This window comes from Drosophila willistoni, assembly GCF_018902025.1.
Source record: "Drosophila willistoni isolate 14030-0811.24 chromosome XR unlocalized genomic scaffold, UCI_dwil_1.1 Seg143, whole genome shotgun sequence".
Classification (NCBI taxonomy): domain Eukaryota; kingdom Metazoa; phylum Arthropoda; class Insecta; order Diptera; family Drosophilidae; genus Drosophila; species Drosophila willistoni.
Genome location: NW_025814056.1, coordinates 649,743 through 673,922, shown reverse-complemented (window position 1 = coordinate 673,922; position 24,180 = coordinate 649,743). Strand labels below are relative to the sequence as shown.

The following is a 24,180-nucleotide window of genomic DNA, read 5'->3' as shown; positions in this document are numbered from 1 at the left end:
TTTCCTGCATTAGCAGTGTGACCGTCAGCTTTAAGAGTAATTAATTTAATTTACTAAATTAAATTTGTAACCTATTATGATTTAAATATGACGACATATACTAATCTAATTTGGAATGTCTGATCTATAATTGTTTAACTTTTCTTAAAAAATTGTTTTCAAATTTAACGACCTTTTTCGATAGAAAATTGAGATAGCTCACCGATAGCTCGCGTTATCGAGTGTGACCAGCGTCGAAAAATGTTAGTGGTCTATTTGGCATTTCCAACGTTCGTCGCGTGAAATTACAAAAATGAATAGTTAATTTAGTTGCTGAAAATATAAAGTGAAATGCGCATAGATTGCCTAAAAGCATAACAAAAAAATGACCCAGTCGAGTGCACCGCAGCCAGAGTGAATATGTATTGTGTCTACGCCCAAAAAAGATTGAAATGTCTGGCCCAAAAAAAGAGCAAATTTAGTATGATTTAGCAAAAACAACAAAAAAAGGCAAGCTGAAAAAAGTGCTCATGAATAATACAGTCAGACATATATACATACGCACGCAGACAAATACATATATCTGGCAAAGGTGAAAATTATAAATTCAATAAATGTGTGCTCTGATAGCATATCAAATTAGCGAAATATGCTCGAATTTCGTGTTCGGCAATCAAAACTGTGAATTGCAACAGAAAATAATTTCAAGGTTTGCAGCAGCACCAGCAGCAGGCGAATAGAAAGCAAAAGGTAATTGAAAAATAGAACGATTTTGGCACAAGCGCAGTGGTGACCCCAGTAGAGATGGCGCGGTAAGGCGGATGGGGACAGGTGTGGGTGGGGCGTGATTTTTGGGGGCCGAGTGGCGTGTGTGTCTCTTTCTCCTATTCTCTCTTTCTCGCTCTCTCTTCGTAAGTGTTTATGGTGAAAACAACAAACATTCCTCCGTCCCCCACATTCTCACTGCCCATCTAACAGCAGTAGCAGCAACAAGAACAACGAAAACGGAACGGAAAGTGATTGCAAATGAAAACAATTGTGATAGTGACTGTGTTGTGTGTGTGTGTGTATGTGTTGTCTGTGTGTGTGCATCGATGGCGATGGCGAATAATAGCAAGAAGAGGAAGAGCTAAATTTCAGTCTACTCAGTAGAGTCTACTGCCTTGTAATCTGCTCATGTCTCCGTTCCCTCTCTTTTTCACTCTCTCTCTTTCTCATGTAATTTGCCGCAATTTTTGCCTTATGTGCATTCCGCTGTGTGGCAGACAGACACACACACACAAGGTCTTCCCCCAGTGTAGCATCCGACTGTGAAGAAAAAAAGGCGCGCGCTCTCATCATTGCTCCGTTTCTTCCCGTTTTACTCTCCTTAATTTCTTCTTTCCCTTCATTTTTTTCATGTGTTTCCTTTATGTTTTCTTTTTGTGCAAGCTCCCACCATTTTTGCTTTCTGCTGACGCCAGCGCCAAATCATTCGCCATCATCATCCTCCTACCCAGTATGCCTGTGCCTGGCCTGGCGTGCGTTTGCTTGCTTGCAGTTTTATACCAATCGTTTTAATAGAATAGAGATTCGTTCGTTCGTATATTCTTTTGCACCACCCTCTTCCTCTTGTTGCCCCAGTGTGTGCCATAATATGTTGTGTATTTATTTAAACTAAAGATAATCAAATTTATATTGTGCCAGCGCGAAATAAAAAAAAATAAGAATTAAACAAAAACATGCCAAACTCAGACAATCGCGGCTGCTGAAGAAGTCAACGAATAAAATAACAACAAAAACAACAACGGAGGCCCAACACAACGTCCGCCCCGATCATCGTCGTCCCTAATTTTTGTGTGTGAGTCCCCCAGTTATTGAACTTTGACGAATGTCTGCGCCAGGCAGCCAGCCAACCAGCCAATTCGACAGCTATTATTAAATACATACATATATAAAATCGGAAATGGCTGAGAAGCCGGTTAAATTGATAAAAAGGAATTTAAAAAATATACACTAACGTCGATCAGAATAGATTTAGACATAACCTCAAAAGCCTACCCCTACATCATCATCATGACCCATTTTACCAAGTGCTTGAATACCGTTACTCAGGAGTCGAAAGTTGAAAATTTTCTTAGTTTTTATTTCAAGTAACCGTTTAACTGTGTGAGTCGAACATCTGCTATGCTTATGTGTGTGTGTGCGTGTTGGTGTTGGTGTTAGCCTTTAACAATTAAACAAAAATGTATTAGTGAATCCGTAAATCAGTAAAATTCCTCAACAGTAATTAAGGCCCGTTATGTTTTAATGCTTACTAACACACCCGTACAAACACACATACACTGCAATATTGAGAGCGCTTTGGCGAGCTTTAAAAATTATAACAGTAGATGATGAAAAAAGAAAAAAAAATATCGAAGAAAGTCGCAAAAGCAATAACAAGAAAGAAACAAGCTTCGAATTGAGCACACAGACACACACACACACAACTATGAACCACATACATATAGCAATGGAAATTACAAAATGAAAAGCGCCAATTACAAAACCTAACCAAACTTCTAGTCATTTTTTTAACCCAAAATCAATCTCCATTTTGAACCTCATATTTTTGAATTAGGTTGAAAATTTTCTTGAGGAAATTTTGTCGCAATAATCAGAAACAGAAATCAATAATATTTAAAATCAATCTATGTTCAAATGGAATTTTATTTCTAGTATTGAAACGCCCTTCAAGAAAACACCTGTTTTTGTATTAAAATATTAACTCAGATCTTAAATCAGGCTTAAGTTAAATCCAAAGTCTCGTGCTCTTAGAAAGATAAAAATTTAATAAATTTTCTTGTTATTACTAAATTTCATACAACTAGCAAATACATACATATGTATGTATATACATAGATATGTATTTATGTATATAACATACATATGTACATGTACATATACCTCATATGTATGTATGCATGTATATATGTATATGTACAACACAATACTTCTACTTATGTATATATGCCTAACAACACAATTGTTTATTGATTTATCGTCTATATGGGATCTGACGGGCTGGCAGCGTCACTCACGCCATCAAATCAACGCCAAAAGGCTCGTTCGTACCAGTCGAAGGTGTTATATATATGTATACATATTTGTTATTTATTTACTTTTCTGATAAGAAGAGAGCCAGAGTCAAGCAGTGGAAGGCAGAAAGCCACAAAGCCCAAATCCAAATCAAATTTCAGACCCCTGAGATTCCCCAGTTCCATCAGTTCTCATCAGTTTTGAGTCTCCAACAACAAGATCAACATCAGCGGACCATGCCAATGCTAATTTTCATCTGGCAATTGCAAATTGTTGTTGTTGTTGCTACTACTGCTGGGATTGTAAATTTAATAAATTAGCAACAAAAAGAAAAAACAAAATTGATTTGATTAACTTTTGAATGTTGTTTGTGTGTGTGTGTGCGTGTGTGATACGCATTGGACGTTTATTATCACCCCAGCAGCAGAGGCAGTGAGTAACAAATGAACAAATGGCGACAAATTCTTGGTGAAATTTGTGATTTATGATAATAATGATGGTGATGATGATGATGGAGGGGGGGATTATCACGTGACACGATTCCACAGCAGAGGGAAACTCCTTTCATCTTGATTTTGCAATCGCCCTGCAAGCCTTTGCCTGGCCTTCTCTATCGCTTCTACCATTGAGGATATCCAGTTAATGAAATTGACTTAATTTAATATAAATGTTTTCTTTATTTTATATTTGCAGAAACTCAACCAAAACGAACGGGAGGTGAATCCTCATAAAATAAATTATAAAACAACCACAAAGAAGAGCAACAAATAGTTACAGCAAACTATTAATTATATATAGTTACATATATATATATATATATATAAATATACATAATCCCAAAAAAACTAAAACTAAAAGCAAGCAACGACATGAAGTACAGCACTGGTATAGACAACGCTCTGCCCTCCAGTGGCAGCAGCAGCAACAGTAGCCTCAGCGCCAGCTCCTCTAATTATCCATTAAACGAAATGCATACATCACATAAAAAGGAGCCAACAATAGCAACAGTAACAGCAACAACGACAAGTGCCGCATCAACAGCAGTCATGACCTCAATGGTAGCGGCCACTAAATTACCCACTAATGATCCTACATCTACAACATCTAATTCCTCCAATCTTCAATCACAACCGACAAATGCTCTGTTTTGCGAGCAAGTGACCACAGTGACCAATCTCTTTGAGAAGTGGAACGATTGCGAACGCACAGTTGTCATGTGCGCCCTGCTCAAGCGTCTGAGATATCCCAGTCTCAAGTTTCTCCAGTATTCCATTGATAATAATTTGACACAGAATCTGGGTACCTCGCAGACAAATCTAAGCAGTGTGGTCATTGACATCAATGCGAATAATCCGGCATATTTGCAGAATCTATTGAATGCTTATAAAACATTTCAGCCATGCGATGTCCTGGATGTAATGTCGTCGTCTTCATCGGACAAAGATTCGATGCCATGCTATGGCAGTGATTTCCAGATAACTACAACAGCGCAATGTGACGAGCGGAAATTGTATGCCCGCAAAGAGGATATATTGCATGAGGTTCTGAATATGCTGCCATTGCTCAAGCCAGGCAATGATGAGGCGAAACTCAGTTATCTGACCCTAATCCCGGTGGCTGTCAAGGACACCATGCAACAGATTGTGCCCACCGAATTGGTTCAACAGATATTCTCTTACCTACTCATTCATCCGGCCATTAGCAGCGAAGATCGACGCTCGCTAAATGTTTGGCTGCGCCATTTGGAGGATCATATTCAGGCAGCTGCGGCTGGCATTACGAATTGTAGTTACTTTCTACAGCCATCGCCAGCGCCGCAGGTTGTGCAGAGGGGAAGCTCCTCGGCAGCAAGTCTTTTGTCGGCAGCCTCATGCTCATCATTGGCCTCCTCTTCGCATGGAAATGGCAGGAGCAGTGACTGGCAGACAATAGCCCCGCCAACTAAACTCCAACAACAGCAGCAGCAGCAACAACAACACAAACTCACGTCCGGCGGCGATTGGCGGGGCTCAAACTCCAACGGATCGATCAATCCACTCTGTGATAATTTAAATGGTATTACCCTGAACGAATTAGGTTCTAGTCAGAATAGCTTAGGCTTGTCACTGGAAAGTAGCTCCTCGCTGGTCAATGGCGTTGTGGCAGGAGCAGCGGCCGGCTCCATATTAGGTCTGAGTGGAAGCGATGACCATGACACATCATTCAGTAAGAATGGCACGGAAATCCTCGACTTTGAACCACTAAATGAAGTTGGCAGCAGCAGCAGCAATGTCAGCGGTGCCGGCGGCGGCGGCGTTACCAACACCAATACGAGCCATCTGTGTCCGCCCCAGCAACAGCAGCAGCAGGTCAGTGGGGATATAGTCGACATAGACATACTCATCGATCATTTGCAGGCAGCTGCTGTGGCGGCTGCTGCTGTGCCCGCGCTTTCTTCTACACAGCTTTTGCAGCCACCGCCTTCAAATTCAGCTAGCCACAATCCCCACCCACATCCCCATTATGCATCCATACTGATGGGTCATGCGGGTGGTGGTGCTGGCTCTGGGGATCAGTTTGGTGACGTCAACCGCTGGAGCTTGGATAGCAAAATCGCAGCTCTAAAGACGCGTCGGTCGAATAGCTTGACCACCCAGACCATATCCAGCTGCTCATCATCATCGAATTCCTCGGTGATCACTGTGAATGACAATTGCTCCAATTCCACCGAAAATCTGGCTCAGTTTGCCAACAAGCCAAGAAGTTTCTCCCTCTCCATTGAGCATCAGCGCGGAGCTTTGGCCAATAGTGGCTCCGATACACGTCTGGATGAGTTCAAGCCGAGCTACATCAAATTCCAGACTCGTAATGTGGGTATGTCCGGCATTGGTCTGTGGCTAAAGTCACTCCGTCTCCACAAATACATTGAACTCTTTAAGAACATGACTTACGAGGAGATGCTGCAGATAACCGAGGATTTTCTACAGAGCGTTGGTGTGACCAAAGGTGCCTCCCACAAGTTGGCCCTATGCATTGAGAAACTCAAGGAGCGTGATCACATTCTTGGTAAAGTGGAGCAGGATTTGCATACAGGACAGATGAAGCTCAGCACGGCAGTCGAGGAATTGACCAACATTGTATTGACACCGATGAAACCTTTGGAGGCAATTGGTCCACCAGAGGAGAACATTGCGTTGCGTTTCCTAAAGGTTATTAACTTGGTTAGCAATGCCTTGCAACAGGATCCGTACTGTGTCCAGGACGATGATACCTTGGGCGTCTTTATGTGGATACTTGATCGCACCATACACAATGAAGCATTCATGAATCAGGCCAATCAGCTGAAGGAACTTAAATTCAAACTATCCAAGCTAAAGATGTCGATGGTCCCCAAGCTGCATCATGTGAAAACCACCGGAGGAGCCACAGGTGGCGGCAATATTAATAAGCCCAGGTAAGAGAATAAATTAAATTGATTTAAAATAAAAGATTGTAATTATATACTTCTGAAATCTTCGCCCTAAGGTGGAATGGCAAAAGTCGTAAATGTGACCCAAAGAATGGCAGCAACGATCGCATCAATCATCGTAAGAACTCCAATGATATGCTGAATTTCTCGTTGAGCTGTCTACAGCAGCCGCCGCCTCCTCATCAGCAGCAACAGCAACAGCAGCAGCAGCAACAGTTTGACTACAATAACGGCTACGGAGGACCGCCGCATCAGCCGCAGTACAAAAGCTCTTCTTACCCCAGCTTCCAGCAGCAACAACCGCCTCCACAGGCCAATAAGCCGCATCATCATGTCCAGCAGATGCAGCAAATGATGCAGCAGCATAACCATTTCCCAGCATTACCCCAACACACACCGCCACAGGCTCATCGTCGTTCGCTAAACAATCTCATTGTGGTGGCTGGTGGTCCTCAGCAGCCTCAACAGCTGATCTTTAAGCCTGGTCAGGGTGTCCTGACCAATAATAGCCCCAATGACAGCAGCAACTCCCTACTCATGGACAGAAGTCATCAACGCAAACCTAGTCTTAATGGCCTAAGTGGTGGTGGCAGTGGGGGAGGAGGAGGTGGAGTCAGTGCTGAATCGCAACCAAAGAAGACCATGGCCGCCGTGGTGATGGTTAGTAATAGTCAGCAACAGGATCCCAATGATCAGCCGTCTCCGCCACAGATTCTAATTAACAACAATAACAACAATGTGTTGAACAACAATTTAATTAATCAACAGCAATTGCAATTGCTGGCCGCGGCTGCCGCTGCTGTCGGCAATGGTAGCTGCCTCTGTCCAGGTGTCGGTGTCGGTGTCGGTGGTGGTGGTGGTAATGGAGGTAGCAACGGAAGCGGCGGTGTTGCATGCATCAACAATCTCTGCCAGCCCAGTAACAATATTAATTTAGGCATGTCAACAGCGGCCCATGAATACAAAATGAATGATTACAAGAGTTTGGAGCAGCTGGAGACGCTCTGCCGTCAAATGACTGAACAAGCAATGAACTAAACGAAAAACAAAAACCAAAAGATTTTTGGTTCTCGGTTTGAATTTTTGTGCATTGGCTGCCAGCAGAGATCGATTTAGAAATATATGTTTAGTTTAATAATTCCTACCCTTTCCACCCTGTTTCTTTTTATTTGTGTTTGTATTGTAGCCTTTATGTCGTTCCTCTGCCCCCTAAAAATAACCTCCTCTCGATCTGAGGTGGAAACAAAAACTAACAAAATCGGAATTTCGCTCTGTACTTTCAATTTGTAAGTTTTAATACTTTTTGTCCGATGATAAGACCGATATAGACTAAAAATAAGTTAATGCCCCGTGCATACATATTTAACAGAATATCGTTATATTGTGATAATATTCAATCATCCTAATTTTGTAATTGTGAAATCGGTTTTCCGTTGCCTATCGAATGTATGTTCATACGTCATGAATTACAAATTGAAATTCAGAGCGATTCTCGTTTAAGTTTGTTTAAATGTGTAAAGATTAATTTAAATGTTTTTTTTTTTTTTTATTTTGTGTATATGGTAAGAGCTAAACTGGCTGACAACGGCTGGCCGTTAAACTGACAGATCTTTAGCTACTCCTGATTCCAATGAACCTTTTTTTTTCCTCATTTCCTTCTACCACAAAAAAAAATCTGGTCAGAATTCAGCCAGTTGAGCCAATGTTATTTAAAGTTTAAGTTTATTTTGTAAATGTTGTCGCCATTTGTAGTTCAACTAACACTCACATATACACACACACACACACACACACACACACACACACACACACATATACACTACAACACAATATAACCTTCTTTCTATATAGGAAAATTTGGCCAAATTTGATCAACATTTTACATTATTTTAAAAAAATTCGACGCCAAGATGAAGAAAAACGACGACGACGATTACAACAAAAGCAACACTAAAAAAAAGAAAAAATATAGATCGTTTATATAGTGAAAAACAAAATTGATATATAATGAACTCTGCATCGTGACCATGAGACTGACTAAGATTACTTTTCGCAACTTAAAAAAAAATGGAAAAAACACAAAAAATTATTAACAAGAAATTAACTAAAATCTTATTAAAACCGCTAGCAGAAAGAGTAGATAACTGGATGGATAAGATGTTGTGGGAGGGAAAATCTATGTGCGAATCAAACTTTGCTTGCTGAAAGGAGTGGAATGGAAGAAGATGGCATTAGAACTAGATGAGAAGAATATGTTTATATATATACACCAACACATACACATAATTTATTTTAAATTTATCGGAACATAATTGCTGAAAAAAACAACAACAAAAACACAAGAAAATTGTAAAACGTAAAACAAAAGATAAACGTTAAAAACACAAAAGAAAACAAACAAAAAACAAAAAAACTATAAATAATAAATGAGAACGTTTCAATGTTTATGTTGAAGAGAATCGGATCTACATATTGTATTTTGTAAAAGAAACAAACGGAAGCCGAAATCCCATGTACTATCAGGCAACCAATATATCGTATGATGTATGCGTATATATATGTATTATATACGATTATTGTCTATGATTGTAAATTGATTATAAATGTTTAATTTTTCGCGTTAGTCAATTGTTTTAACATGTAAAATGGCAAGCCAATAGATTATGTTGTTTTATATATTATGCTAAACACAAATATATGTTTTTATATATATCTGTATCTTTATTTCTTGTATATATAGGTAAAGACCAAATGTAATATCGGATTAAATTAATTTCAGGGAACATCGAAGATAGATTACTTTGTAATGGTGGTTTAAACGATTTCTAATAATTAACAAAAACTAAGACACAGTCAAAGAAATCAAACCAACCCAGAAATTTGGTCTATCCTGTATATACACATTATAGAGATGTATGTATGTATATAATTAATTGTTTTCTTTTTTAAAATGCAATTTATATATAGGTATATATTTATATATGTATTTGTTTCAATTTATCGACGGGCAAAGCTGAAAATATGAGTTGGGAAAATTGGAAAAACAGCCAAAAAATATTCATAATAATTACCAATTAAGAAGATTAAAGCAAATGTTTAGCTTAATTTATGATGAAAATGATGATATATATATATATTATTAAATTGTATATGAAATGATGGAACGAAATGTGTCTATAAGAGCTAATTTTGTTCAGTTCCGTTTTTGTACTATGGTCGTAAGCCTTTCTTTTTTTTTTTTCATTTGGTTTTGTTAACACACACACACACACACACACACAAACATATTTAAGTATGTAATTGCAGTAACCAAAAAACTAAATATATCAGCAACAAAATAAGCAAAAGAGTTGCAGTTGCTGCAACCAAACAATAAACATAATTGTAAATTACTATAGCGAGTTCAAAAAAAAAAAAAACAAAAATTAAAGTTCAACTATGTATGTATTAAAAAGGAGAAAAATGAGCATATATAGAGTCAGTCAGTCAGTCAGTTAAATAATAAATGTAACAACAATTTATCAAATGTGAGCATAAACCAAGCGTGTACCTACATACACATATAGATCATACACACACACACACACACACACACACACACACCACAACCAACACACAATTACAATACATTTAAATATATATTTATTTAAAATAAATAATTTCAACAATCGAACAAAACCCACATAAAAATGGAAAATAATAATTAAAACAAAAACAACAAACCAAGATTATGTCAAAGTTTTCATTGAATTTACATAACAACGCAGGTTGCCATGCATTGCCCCTCAAAGTTGTTTGGTGGCATACAACAAAGTCGGGTCGATCTCATACATACAATAGAATAAAGTGAACCCCTGGGGATTGACCACTGAACACTGACACACACAAAATTCTTTAATAGAATAAAATAATAAATAAAAGTATATTATTTCAAAGCAAAATTGTGCAGATATTATAATATTGAAAGTCGAGTAAATAATGCATAGGCATCGCTATAACAATGTCCAGGTGAAGAGTCTGTCGAATGGCCTGATGCAGGGGATTGAGCAACAGCAGCAGCAGCAACCGGAGAATGGCCATAATAATGTGGAGCGTTTGCCCATGTGGCCCAGTGAACGCATTGCGCCTGGAGGAGCTGGTGCCTTTCATAGCGCCAAAGTGGAGTACAGCAAGGAGACAGCTGATTTAATTCGATGTAGAGTTTGTTAAATCCTTCATTGGTTTCACTGCGAAGAGATTGTTGAACATTTCCCCTCCCCCATTTCCTATCCATTTATTATTTAGTGCTTGTCAAGGAATCCAAGATGTCCATGTTGATGCGTAAGCAAATTGATGAGACTTTACGTAAAGGTGAACCACTGCCATTGCCCAAGCCGCAACGTCCGAATACCAATAACGATCCCGATAGAGAGACATTGGCCATTTTGGAGCGAGCTCGGAATGCCAAGCGTAAGAATCTTCGCCAGATTGTGGCCAGCGGTGCCTATAACTCAAGCTATTATCGTCCGCCCACCGATAATCGTATGGTTAATGAGAAATCCAAAGCGAAGCTACAATTCACAATGGCTGGCACACATCTACCGGATCCGGCCATTAAACCCCAACGTCGCCCTCGTGAGGAACAGCATGTGTCCGAGGAAGATATCATCAATGAATGTAAGTTGGATTACCAATTAGGCTCTCGGATGTCGTACAGTGTTTTTGTATCTTCCTTTCAGTGCTTGATCAGATCAATGAGCGTGCCGAGTGGCTGACCGAGATGGAGGAACTTGGCCAGGGTAAGAAATATCGTCCTGAGATTCGTGATCAAATTGCCGAACGTTTGCATCGCATACGGGCCTTGGAGTCCAAATTGAAAATGAAGTCGGAGGGCGGTTTTCGTTTTGTCGATTAATTGATTGAACGCTTGTGTTAATGTGTTAGCATATGTTAAACAAAAAAAAAGATAATAATATTATTAAATACAAAGAGTTTAAAACAATAAGCTCTCTCCCTCTCTCTTTTTTTCGCATATCCCTTAAACTATGCAACGCCTTTTTTCTATACGTCATGAAATTATGGTTTGCGGTGGGAGGCTGGAAATGATATTTAGAAATCAAACACAATCAAAGCTCATCATGCATTTAGAGTGAAATTTAGCACATTCAGAACAAAAAGTTAGTATTCCTTTTGATTAATATAGCGTTTATTTAACTTATTCGCTGTTGTTACATACATAATTAAAGATTAAATTTCGTTTACAAGGAATTTGTTATATTTTTGTAGTTTTTGCCTTTTTGTTTCAATGTTTTAACTTAATCTGGCACACATTTAATACATATATGGTACATTACACACACACATTTTTAACAATGTAAGAAGCCCAAAACGCAAATACTTTTCATGGTTCTGTTCATTAGAATTTGGCAAAATGAGCATAAAGTACAATAGTTGGAAAATTCATGAGATTTAATTTAAATTTATCGAATAAATTATTGGGAGTATGTTAATAGGTATAATATATATATTTATATATATATATATATAAATATCGGCTATATGTATGTATGTATGTGTATGCATGTAAATCATCTGCTGCTTCTCCTACATACTACAAATTGTATATAGATAAAATGTAATGCTCCATTCAAAAATAGACACATTTCTGTTTTTGTTTGTGTTTTTTAGTTGTGCTAACCGTCTACCACCTTTCGCCTTCGCCTGCAGCTTCCCCCCCCTCTGCAATAACTCATGTTTTAGCTAGCTCATTTAACAGGATGGCATATGGCAGCGGAATTCTCCAGCCGCCTCCGCAAAACGATTACGTATCAAATAGCCGCTTATAACCTCGGCAACCTCATGTGGACGGTCCTCGTGGACGGCATGACCACAACGGGCTAGAACCTGCATCTGAAAGCGTCCCTGCATTTGGCCCACCGTTAAAGTGCGATCAAGGCCATCAATGCTGGCCAATAGCAACTGTTTGGGCAAGCGCAAATTCAGAAACTTCTCGCTGAGCCCAGAAAACCATCCCACCCAATACTTTTCTGACTTAGACAGATCAATTCGCCAGGTGTAACTGAAATGATGAAATGTGAGAGATTAAAAATGCAAAATGAGATAACAATGAGATTCAATTGAAGATTACTTTTTAGCTGCATCTGTCATAGCCTTGGTGGTGATAGGTTTCTTAAAGTCCGCACTGCCAGCCGCTGCTGCTGCACCTTCGCCACTTGCATCAGTATCATCGCCAGTTTGGCCAGTTTCCTCATCCTCAGAAATGCTAAATGGATTGGGGAACATACTAGTGTGGTGGGCCTCCTCGAGGACATCATCGGGCAATGGCAGGTCATTCGTTGCCAGTTGATTCGTTGTACAGCTGTCCAGGACAAAGCAAAAGTGATGAATCTAATCTGCATTACTACATCAGATTTACTTAATTTACTTACTTAATTATCTGCCCAGGCATGGACACCTTGGCACTGTCCACATTACGAACTTGTCCACTGCGTATGCACCATTCGATGGCATTGGGTATGCTCTGAAAGTATTTCGGACGCGAACGCAAAAAGCTTTGCATGCTTGCTAAAGCCTCCATGGCCGTTCCTTCAACTACATCGATGACAGTGATCCCAATTAGATTGGGCACCAAAGCCATGTGAGCGAAATGCACGGCAATGGCACCACCCATTGAGTGGCCCACAACGTAGATTTGTGGCATATCCTCCGGATAAAGTTTTGTAAGTAAATCGCCAATATCCCTAAGTGCAAGAAGAACGATACCGAGCAAGCTAGCAACAGGGAACAGCTTTAATACCAAAGGAAATGCCACTCACTTGGCCAACGTATCCGCCGATAGGTCGTCCTCGTCATCCACTTTGCTATCTCCGTGGCCCCTCAAGTCGATGCACAAACACTGACAGTGTATCATGCGAGTCACTTCCGACTGGAAAATTTAATAGAGTGCAAAATGAAATTATAATCCGATATAGACGCGCGCGCACACAAACACACACACACAGCTACATACACAAAAGTGAGCCCAGGTAAGAGCCGAATAGCCTCCTCCATGCAATAACAACAATACTGGGCCTGACTTTTCGGGCTTCTTGGTACGATAGACGCGAAAAGTGCGTTGCTCGTCTACCTTGACGTCCTCCTTGTCAGCAAAGAATTCATTCCACATGCCCGGTTTGTAGTCACGTATGCGTGACTTTTTAAAGGAATCGCTGTAATTGTAATTGCAAATTAAAACCCATTTGTGTATCAATTAGATATTGACACTTGACGTTACGCCACCTCCACCTTCCCCCCTCCCGCTATAACACCATCAACACCTTCAAGCAACAGCATCATTGGCATTGGGGGGAAAAAAAACTTACGCTCTTCCGATTCGCCCACTTGGAATTGTGGGTGGCAATTTGCCCTTGAGGATTGTACGTTGTAAACTTGACATTGCGCTCGATTGTCTGTGCAGCTGCAGTTTTTGGTCCTGGTCCTGAAAGCTAAGGTTCACTCTCTCCCATTCCCAGCAATTTAGTCCTACTGCAAAAAAAAATAGTAGTGTTGCCTGAAGCTGAATTGAGATTCGGGCAAGTCTGGCAACGCGCCTCGGTATCTGTGTGACTGTAGCTTTCTAATGTGTAAATATAGAGCAGTGTAAAAAATTAAACAGAAAAAAACTGACTCTCATGACAAAGTTACACTAAAAAAATAATAAATTGCAATATGACATTGAAACAAAACGACATCATATGACCATAGAAAAAAATTAAGACATTTGTATTGTCTTTTTTATAAAGAAGTGGCAGCATTGCCAATTCAAATTGAAAAGATATAAAAGACGTTACTTGTTAAGTGCACGTTACATATGTATGCTTATCTTATCGGCTGAATAAACATACAAAATTGTGCAGCAGGTCATTAACTTATAGGCACAGGGGTATTTAAATGATGGTGTAAAAGACAACAGGTTTTTAAGTTTTGTCATAAGTATAGCATTTTAAAAATAAATACATTGTCTATTGAATAACTGGTTTCAGTTCCAAAATTGTTGCATCCGCAAGAGGAAAGTGATTAAATTTCGACCGAAGATGCTATGAGCATGGCCTACATATGTACATATTAATTAGTGAGTCTATGTATGTTTGTATGTGTGCTGATAAGGAAAGCCTACACAAAACGGACTTACTCAACTGAAAACTCTACTAGCCCGGGTTATTCGTACTTAAAAAGATTCTGGACGATATCAGAATTTAAACAAAAGCGGAAACACTTCGTCGAGAATTGTTCAGTTTTTTATTGGAATTCGTGGCGTTCGCATCGAGAACTAGAACTCGGCTCCTCCGATAAGACATATTCAAGTGATTCAATTTAATAACAAAAACAATTGATAACAGTCGTTTTGGTAAGTACTATAAATAGTGGAATTTAGAAAGCATTGACATAATTTTTAAATCGATAAATTAAACCGCCAATTATAAGACTATGGGCAACGCTAGCACCTCAGCTGATATCTCAACTCTCATCTCTCTTTCACACACATTCTTGCCGGCAGATTGCACTTTTGTTGTTGTTCGTTTATATTTGCTGCTACTTTGCTATTCTTTTTCAATTATTGCACATATTTGCATCAATTGAACGCAAGTGTAACAGAAATACGCTTCCCTATGCGATAAAGATGTTAGTTAATCATATTTAGTGTGTTAATAGATGATTTGACATTGTGATAAGGTACGAACATTGTTGATAAGCTAATTTTTCGCAACCCTTCGATGTGTGTATGTATGTAAACATTGCATGCATATAGGTATACATATATGCATACACGTATTTGTTTACGTGTTTTTGCGCTTTTAATGACCCGAAATGTTTATTAAGGTTTAACTGGTTACTGCGACACGTTAACATCCAGTTGTAAAAACAACAAAGTTTCGATTATTAAAATTTGTGCATACGTATTTTCAGTTTACGATGACATCGAAGGCAAATGGCAATGGAACTGCCCAAATTTTGGGCGATGAGTACGTGGCCAAATTATCGCTTCAACCGGAGAATAAGATCTTTCAACGATTACAGGAGTTGGGAACCTATTTTAAGGATCAATATGGCTCCAAGCCGGAATTTTATGTCCGAGTCCCAGGACGTGTTAATCTCATAGGCGAACATGTTGACTATTGTGGCTATTCAGTTTTACCCATGGCTCTGTCCACGCAAAGCATAATATTAGCTGTTGGTCCTAATCCCGTGGAGAGTCAATTACAACTACGTAATCTTGATGAGGCCAAGTTTCAAGGATTTGAGTGTGATTTAAAGAAGTTTAGGTTAGTAGCATTATGAACAAAAAAAAAAAAAGGTGTATAAGTTGCTTACTTTTATATCCTACTGCAGCATTGAGCTACCCAAAATTGGTGGTCCAGCGTGGTATTTGTATTTCCTCTGTGGCATCAAGGGTGTCCAGGAACATCTGGGGAGTAAGTGGCAGCCCCGGGGCATGCGAATTGCCGTTATCGGCAATGTTCCTCTGGCAGCTGGTCTCTCTAGCTCCAGTGCCATGGTCAGCTCTGCAGTATTGGCCACAGCCAATGTGCAGGGCATGCAGTTGGATCGTAAGGAGCTGGCCTCCATATCGGCCAGGTGTGAGCAATATATTGGCACGCATAGCGGAGGAATGGACCAGGCCATTGCCTATCTGGGAAAAGAAGGATGTGCCCATCACATTGAGTTCCATCCGAAATTGAAGGGGACTCCGGTTACATTGCCAGCAGGCAAATGTTTCGTAGTCGCCAATAGTTTGGCACAGAAAAACAAGGCAGCCTCCTCGGACTACAATGAACGCGTAGTGGAGTGCCGTCTGGCCACTCGCTGGTTGGCCAAGTATAAAAATCTCAGCAATTGGCGGAATTTTACACGTTTCATTGACCTCGAAGAAGCCTGTCGTATGGACAATGCCACATTTGAGGAGCTGATTGAGCAGCAGTTAACCAAATTGATTTATTCCCGATCAGATATATGCCAAGAGTTGGGTATAACTGAGCAAGAGCTTGAAAAAGATTTCTTATCGGCCAACACCCGGCATATGGAACAGTTTAAGCTGCGTCAACGGGCCCTTCATGTCATACAGGGTAAGACTCTTAGGTATCTAAATATTTTTTGCCATAAAATCTTTTTTGTACCAAATCTTTTGCAGAATCTGGTCGAGTAGCTAAATTTCGAAAAATATGCGAGCAATTGGCTTTGCGATCAAGTGAAGAGGATGTCAAGCACCTGGGTCAACTTATGCGTCAATCTCACCAAAGTCTACGTGAGCTCTACGAGTGCTCGCATCCAGATGTGGAGCGCTTAATCGCCATATCCAATAAAATGGATGTCAGTGCACGTGTAACAGGAGCGGGGTAAGTTAGCTACTAGCCTCGAATAATCCAAAGTCTTCAATGAGATCGAATGAAGGAGAGAGTATTATGAGAACAGGACAAATAGCAAGTAGTTCGAGTAGTAGGTCAGCATTAAAGAGAATGAAATGGCATGCACTAGATAAGTAAAGAGTGAGGGAGAGAGACAAGAACCTGATTCCGAAATTGGTGTCAAGTTCAATTGAGTTTCATTTTCTGACCTTGAAGCTAGGCCTCCTTTTGTGTTGTGGAAGTCTATGACACGTAAATGCCCATAACTGATCCTGATAAATAAAATATTGCAATGTCTCTGTCCTCTCTCTCTCTCTCTCTCTCTTCTTTTCCTCTTTCCTTATAGTTATAGTTCAAGTTATTATTGCAACATTTCTTTTCTCTTTTTGTTTTCTAGATGGGGCGGCTGTATTGTGGCCATGTGTAATTCAATTGATGCAGCTGAGCAGTATATCAAAGTGCTTAAAACTGATTACTATGCCCACTTGCCGGCTCACCTTTTGGAGCGCTATCAGCCAAATGATTTCAATGAGGTTGTTTTTGCCACATTTCCCGGCAATGGGGCCGAGTTGATTGTTTAATTATGGATTGCAAAAAATCGTTTAAAAAAAAACCCTAAACAACTTTATCTCTGTATATATAAAAAAAGATATACAATGATTGTGTGTATATAAGCATAGTTCTATCCTAATCTTTAGTCATTCCACACACACACACACACATACATATGTAATCTTTGTGAGAGAAAACTGTCTGTTTTGCTATTTATGTACAATTTATTAACAATCTTATCGAACTAGAATACAACAAGGCACAATTGAAATTCATAATTTTCATAATTCTTATCTGCGACTCAGATATCCTGCATTTTTGAATAGCTTATAGACCTGTTCCCTTGGTATTTTCTCAGCCTCGCGATCGATTACAGCCATTTCTTTTCTAGTCAGCAGCGATTCCTTGGCCAAGTTGGCAGCAATAACCGGATCATTGTAGAAACGTGAACTCTTTGATAATTCCGCTGGCAATTCGGATTCCCAATGAGCATTTTGGACAACAGATGGATGAGCATCGGCTGTGGCATAACCCTGATAGGGCGAGGCAGGCTCATATGCTGAACGCTGGCTATTGGCCAAAGCCTGATGATAGAAGAATTGACCCTGGACAGGCAAGACACTGAAGCTCAATGACAGCAAAGATAACAACAAGACTGCAACAATTTGATGGCAACAGGTGGGCAACATGGCTCTAAAAAATATACAAAGGAAATGAAGCCAAGTCATTATTATGAGTGGAAAAAAAGGCTGATGAGAGGCTGTTGGGGTGTGTGCGAGCTGCTGTTGTGTGGGGGGATTGTGGGGGTCACAACTGGGGTAGATTTATGACCGTTCGATAGACGGTAGCGGACAGTTTTAATCTACAAGTGTCGGTCCACCTGTCAGCGTCGTGCGTCATAAATTATTTACGGGAAAATCAATTATCGCTCACATGGCCAAGTGGAGCAAGAGATCTTTGCTTAACGTATACATACATACATATGGCTTATCCATGAACTTTTTTTTTGTTTTTTTTTGCGACTCTCAAACTGGCTTGTTTTTTATTGATAAGACTCGGACATTTGGCGAACTTTTAATTGTTAAACCAGAAAGTGGTCCAATTTGAACAATATCAAAAAAGCAGCTACAGTAAAACCCCACATTATTGGACGTAATTGGAAAAACTTGCCAAAACCAATTGTTTATTACACATTCAAGGATATTTCCTTAACAGTTTCTTAGTTTTATAATCCTTTAAATTCACTTGAATCGAACAAATATTTCTTGTGAGTCCTATCATCCATCACTTTTAGTTTTATTTCGATTTCATTCCCGAGATGATCACTATATGCCAATTATTTTTAGGGCCTTATTTATTGAACCTTCAATGTACTTTTGATTATGCGTCGTAAAAAAAACAAAAAAAATAGATTAATGCATTTACATAGTCAAAGTCCACAAAATGTCATTTAGTTTATGTAAATTATATAAAAGCCAATGTCAAGGTTATTTGATTTGGTAGATAAAGACATGATTTGGTCGATCGTTTTGGTGCGATACGCCCACACGATTAATAATGCACTCACACACTTTTGGTTTTATATATATATATATATATGTATATTATTATTATTTTAATCCGTTTTTAACTGTAACTGGAACACCTGGCTGAAGTTGTTGAGGCTGTAAACTGATCATAGAATAACAAGGTAGCGAACTTTTATGCTCTAGCCGTTGAATGCCACAAAAAGTACAACAACAACCACAACAACGATAACAACAACAACGGAGAAACGAATAACTCAAGCGAGCAACTTTGAGTTGAATCGAATTTAATTCGTGGGGGGGACAAAAACACACTCAAAATCAAGAATGAGCCAAAATTTTTCTAGTCGAGTGTTCGGCTTTGGCTTAGCTGCCTTAAATTTTTATTAAATTAATTATGGTGCTTTTAATTAGTGTTAGTGCACAATTGAGCTGACCTAGGCCTAGGCAAAAAGCACACACTTTTAAAGCAATTAAAATCAATGATATAATATGTGTATATAATATTTTACGTCTCCGTCTCTCTATTTATTTTTCTCATGCTCTACAAAAATGCCCGCCAAAAAAGGTCAGATGCGGACACAGATGATAGAAAGATAGAGATACAGATACATATATTTACAGATACAAATACAGATACAGATACAAAGATATGTCAGGTACATATGTATGATTGACAAGTTTATTTAGAATCCGAATCTAAATCCAATTCCGAATCCGAGTGCTAGCTTGGTGAGATATATGTATGTATTTTTGAAAGTGCTGTTTGACCCTGAATATAATGTTGAGTCTTTGACTTTAATCGGGGCGGTCTAGTGGCAAGGGCGGGTGGGTGTGCGTGCAGCGAGGAGTGGATCAAGAGGAGGGCGGGAGGAGTAGTCGCTTTGAACACTAAGTCCAAGTCTGAGCTCTTTGCTGGCTGCACATGTTTGACCCCAATTTGCTCTGGTCGTAAGTATGTGCGTTTGTCTTGGGGTTATTCAACTACATCGGCCGATCAGCAGACAGCAGGCGGAAGCTGTTTGCTGGGGCGCTGCTGGATTCGGGGCTCAGCTCACTACTGGACATTTTGCTATGGCTTTGCCCTTGAACTTTCCTCATCATCTCTTACTGGTGCGTATGTATATCTCGATTTCTAGTTGGTATTTACATACATTGTTTGAGACTATGTCTTGTGTTGTGGTTTGTGTGTTATATGTTATTTTGTTTTGCTTTTTTGGGAGCGGTTTCTTTTTTTCGATATTTATTGGCCGTGGCAAATTTTGATATTTAATAAATGGCCATTTAGCCAACTTTGTAGTCGCATATTAAATAAACAAATTGCTGGGGTCGATCAATCCATTGTTTAAACTTCATTTCTGAAGGAGATTTTTTTCCGCAGCTGTTAATGAGCATGGTCTTTGAACTTTGCTAATTAAAATTAGTTAATTCTCAACTATGATGTCAGATTGGCGAATTTTGGATTTGTGCAATAGTCAGGATCTCATGTGTAAGAACATTGGCATTGAATACTAATAGACCTATCATTAATCTTAACGTTCATAAAAATTACTAAGTTTACAATTAAATTTTTAGTGAAATGTCAGGGGAATACACTGGAACAATTACGGGGGGAAAAAACAATTAAAACTACTTAAATTGTAAAATTGTAGAATTTTTATTATATTTTAGCTTTTATAGAATTAGATTGTTCGAAAAAAGTTGTCATACACATAATTACGTTTTAGTTCAATAGACGTACCCATGACTGTGCCAAGTTTCAACAAGATCAGAGGGCTATATCATATAGTTCACAGTGCTGGACTAGCCTTATAGGATCATTAACAAATTCTACGGGTCCAGCGCCTTGAGGGGCTTCCTTGGTTTCAGAGCGCTGTAAACAAAATTTTTAAGCACTGAAAAGTTCTGAGCAAATTGGGTAAATGACAAAAATTTAATTTGAAAAGTTTTAAAAATTCTTAAAAGCGCTGAAATCTTCGAATCTGTAGCTTTGTGAGTTTAACTTGGTTTTGATTACTTATGAGTTGAACTTTGACAAGTTTAAAACGATTTTCAAAAATAATATACCGTTTTAATGCTTTTTAAACTCAATTTTTTGGAATGTAAATCACGCTTATGATCATGATATTATTTCAAGCAAGATAAATTATGACAATGAACAGTATTTAATTTCTTCATTTGTAGGTAAGAATAAAGTCTTTGAGTCTGAATTTACATTTTGAGAACTTATATGTTTACCAATTTTGCCAAATTATTTTATGAAAAAAAAAATTGAATTGAAAATTAAATCAAAACTAAGTTTGCTTAGTTTACTAGAATAAGGCGCTCTGCTTTCAAGAGTGCTCCGTCGCAGAGGATGCGCCAAGCAGCGCCAAATTGAGACCAATTCGACACAGACTCCACCAGTTCGTCAATGTTTCAATACGCGTGACGCTTTTTTACACAGGAACCTTGATTGATTGTGATTAAATTGGGTTTCCTCTGACTTTCATTTATCCTCTTTAAAGATCGATTATCGAATTCATCGCGTCTGTATGTCAACTGCAAAAATGTTCCATGAATGGCCACGAAGAACTTGCCTTGGTTGGAAGTGGAAGTGGAAAAACATTTTATCTAAAAAGGCTAAAGTTTGCGAAAGAACGGCCTACAATCTTAGTATAGGAAATAACGAAGATATTGATTAAAGTCACTGCTATATGCCATAGCTATATGATATAGTAACCCGATATTTATCAAATTCGGCAGAGTCATTAACAGATATACTAAACTAACAAATATTTAATTTGAAAGCAATCGCGTCAAAAGTAACAAAGTTATTGAAGAAAGTCACTGTTTTCGACCGATCGTTCCTATGGGAGCTATATGATATAGTCATCCGATCTTGATTTAATTTGGCATAGTCGTTTATATGTATAATAAACTCACCAATATTAAATTTCTACAATAGCTCAGAAAATAACGAAGTTATTGAGAAAAGTCACTGTTCGTGACATTGCGGTTTGTATGGGAGCTATATGATATAGTGGTCCGATCCGGCTGAGATATACAACCCCTGCAGTATATACAAGCTAACATGCAAAATTTCAGCTCTGTAGCTCTTATGGTCTAGGAGGAGTTTGCGTTGATCCAGACGGACGGACGGACATGGCTATATGAACTCGTCTCGTCGTGCTGATCAAGAATATATATACTTTATATGGTCGGAAATGCTTCCTTCTATGCGTTGCACACTTCTGACCAAACTTAATATACCCTTTTTGCAAGGGTATAAAAAAACAAAATAAGCTGAATTTACTAACAAAATAAAGCATAAACAAATTTATTATTTCAGTCGATGCAATGAACAAGGATTCCCATCTGGGCAAATGTTTTGGGCAGCTTCTCGAAAGACATTCCAGGACCTGGTGTTCTTAGTCGATGCGGACAAACAAGGATATCCATCTGGCTAAAGGATATCCCGCTCATTGTTAAAACGATCGAGTTATGAGGACTTTTCCCTTCTTTCGAATTGTAATTTTTCCAAGTCCCAAATTGTACAAAGTGGGCAAAAAAACTTGAACAAAAACCTTGATGTCTCAGCTTTCCACAGGAATATCGATATGACCTTTGCACCAACGGTAGTCCTTGACGATTGGAATTTCTTGACAGCACTTACGGACTCGCGAGATATTTGCTATTTTTCATTAAAAGAAGAATGCAGGATTACAAAAGGACATTCCCACAAAATGACCGAGTGAAAAGGGCATTCATGGATTTTTGCAACTTTTTTGACATTTTTTTTGTTTTGATCCTGGAGAACATTAAAAGCCTTGTCTTGTCAATGCTGGTTAATGTCCTGTCGAGATATGGCATCGAGAAAGTTATCCTTTTTCGTTTTTTGGCTCTAAAATTTGGAAATCCTGCCGCAGGACGAAAAGAGTTGGGTTTCGAGGATGGCGATTTGTAAAAAAGGTCCTTTTTCTTAGCTATCCGAAGGAGATTCCAGGACCTAGTGACGCGGACTTTTTCGTTTTTTCGACTTGTTATTTGAAGCTTACACACCTAGACAATTTGTAAGTCATACTTTTAGGGTGAATAACATGCATTTTTTAAAAGGGTTGCCTACTTCTTGGTCATCACCAAATCAACAGAGCACATGCATACACACACAGACGCAACGCTACATGAACTGTATGTGTGGAATAAGAAGAAAAAATTGTAGTAAGAAGTGTAATAATGTTTTGTATTGAGTTGCAGGGAAAGAAATTTCAAAAAGTAAAAATATTATTGCCAAGGACTGCAATAAATTTTAGAAATTTATTTAAGCGCTGAATCCATACATACATAGGTACATAATTAGTATCTTAATAACACAAAAGAACCAAACCTCATTGCTATATCCAAGAAATCTAGAAATATTGATGTTGGTGTTGCCCATTCTTCTTAGTCTTGCGAGGATACTACGGTGTCCAATGAGCCGGGTGTTAAGTGCAAGTGTGTCTACCGATCTGCTCCTCCACTGTACGCAGGTTGAGACGCACTTGCTATGGCAGTTTGTAATTTGGCGCACAGCGCAATTCCGAAGTACCTGTATGAGTTTGTCAATAGACTTCGCAGCAATTCCCCATATATGCACATTATAAAGCCAAATCGGAGCAATGCAGTGTACGTAAACAGAAGACGACGCTGTTAACAGTCCAATGGACAAAGCTACTTATATTGGCCAGGATTCGCAAAACCAAACACCAAGCACTAGTAATCCGCTTAAGGGAAAACCAAAACCACGGCAAACTGTTGTTACAGCCAGCAATAAAGCAGCAACCAAGCAACCGTGCCTATCCTGGCTATTATCGACATAGCACTAATTTTGAATATTATTCTAAGAGTCCAGCCCTAAGCAGTTTAAAATGGCCGCAATCATAATGATTCATAAAGTTGAGAAACGAGAGAACGATCCTAAATCGTATATTAATGTATGCCGTTTCTTGTCGGATCACCAGTTTGGCTTTCGCGAGGGTGTCCTCAGCACAGTCAACATCTGCGTCAAGAATGGCATATCTGTTAGTAAGGTTGCTTGTTGACTTGTAGTAGCGGTCGAGAGCATAGCCTGTCCACTTGCCCGCTTCGATTTGGATATGGGCGAAAGAGTTTTTTCATTTCTTCTCTTAGCCCCTTTCTGTTTTTGGGCATCGATCAATTTTCCAGCAGCCCGAATATCAGGAGGATTTTTTCCTGATCTTGAGAACATTTTGTT

The 24,180-nt window shown here is 38.9% G+C and overlaps 5 protein-coding genes across 8 annotated transcripts; 3 read left to right on the top strand and 2 right to left on the bottom strand.

Moving 5' to 3' along the window:
• The first annotated feature begins 264 nt into the window (after positions 1-264).
• Positions 265-9,655, top strand: LOC6646320 (protein Smaug). Of its 3 annotated transcripts, XM_023177999.2 has the most exons (4): positions 1,465-1,819; positions 3,733-6,472; positions 6,544-7,147; positions 8,339-9,655. In XM_023177999.2, the coding sequence occupies exons 2-4, from the start codon at positions 3,909-3,911 to the stop codon at positions 8,378-8,380; spliced, it is 3,210 nt and encodes a 1,069-aa protein (XP_023033767.1). In that variant the 5' UTR covers positions 1,465-1,819; positions 3,733-3,908; the 3' UTR covers positions 8,381-9,655. The 3 variants fall into 3 exon arrangements, with proteins under 3 accessions (XP_023033766.1, XP_023033765.1, XP_023033767.1); XM_023177998.2 differs by lacking the exons at positions 1,465-1,819; positions 8,339-9,655 and adding an exon at positions 265-729 and having other exon boundaries at positions 6,544-7,625; XM_023177997.2 differs by lacking the exon at positions 8,339-9,655 and having other exon boundaries at positions 1,464-1,819; positions 6,544-7,625.
• Positions 9,656-10,220: 565 nt separating this feature from the next.
• Positions 10,221-11,450, top strand: LOC6646319 (UPF0193 protein EVG1 homolog). The gene is made up of 3 exons (XM_002069005.4): positions 10,221-10,682; positions 10,772-11,143; positions 11,206-11,450. Exons 1-3 carry the CDS (start codon positions 10,466-10,468, stop codon positions 11,379-11,381), a joined length of 765 nt encoding a protein of 254 aa, XP_002069041.1. The 5' UTR covers positions 10,221-10,465; the 3' UTR covers positions 11,382-11,450.
• Positions 11,451-11,650: 200 nt separating this feature from the next.
• LOC6646318 (protein phosphatase methylesterase 1) lies at positions 11,651-14,044 on the bottom strand. Its single transcript, XM_002069004.4, has 6 exons — positions 13,849-14,044; positions 13,497-13,695; positions 13,303-13,412; positions 12,916-13,227; positions 12,615-12,845; positions 11,651-12,545 (listed from the first exon to the last, which is right to left on the bottom strand). The coding sequence occupies exons 1-6, from the start codon at positions 13,920-13,922 to the stop codon at positions 12,236-12,238; spliced, it is 1,236 nt and encodes a 411-aa protein (XP_002069040.1). The 5' UTR covers positions 13,923-14,044; the 3' UTR covers positions 11,651-12,235.
• Positions 14,045-14,797: 753 nt separating this feature from the next.
• On the top strand, positions 14,798-17,692 carry LOC6646317 (N-acetylgalactosamine kinase). 2 transcript variants are annotated; one of them, XM_015177604.3, is made up of 5 exons: positions 14,798-14,873; positions 15,434-15,789; positions 15,857-16,590; positions 16,656-16,860; positions 17,267-17,692. In XM_015177604.3, exons 2-5 carry the CDS (start codon positions 15,440-15,442, stop codon positions 17,448-17,450), a joined length of 1,473 nt encoding a protein of 490 aa, XP_015033090.1. In that variant the 5' UTR covers positions 14,798-14,873; positions 15,434-15,439; the 3' UTR covers positions 17,451-17,692. The 2 variants fall into 2 exon arrangements, with proteins under 2 accessions (XP_015033090.1, XP_046867815.1); XM_047011859.1 differs by lacking the exon at positions 14,798-14,873 and adding an exon at positions 15,005-15,199.
• LOC6646316 lies at positions 17,686-21,173 on the bottom strand. The gene is made up of 3 exons (XM_002069002.3): positions 21,015-21,173; positions 20,689-20,820; positions 17,686-18,114 (listed from the first exon to the last, which is right to left on the bottom strand). The coding sequence occupies exon 3, from the start codon at positions 18,108-18,110 to the stop codon at positions 17,712-17,714; it is 399 nt and encodes a 132-aa protein (XP_002069038.1). The 5' UTR covers positions 18,111-18,114; positions 20,689-20,820; positions 21,015-21,173; the 3' UTR covers positions 17,686-17,711.
• Between the last annotated feature and the right edge of the window lie 3,007 nt (positions 21,174-24,180).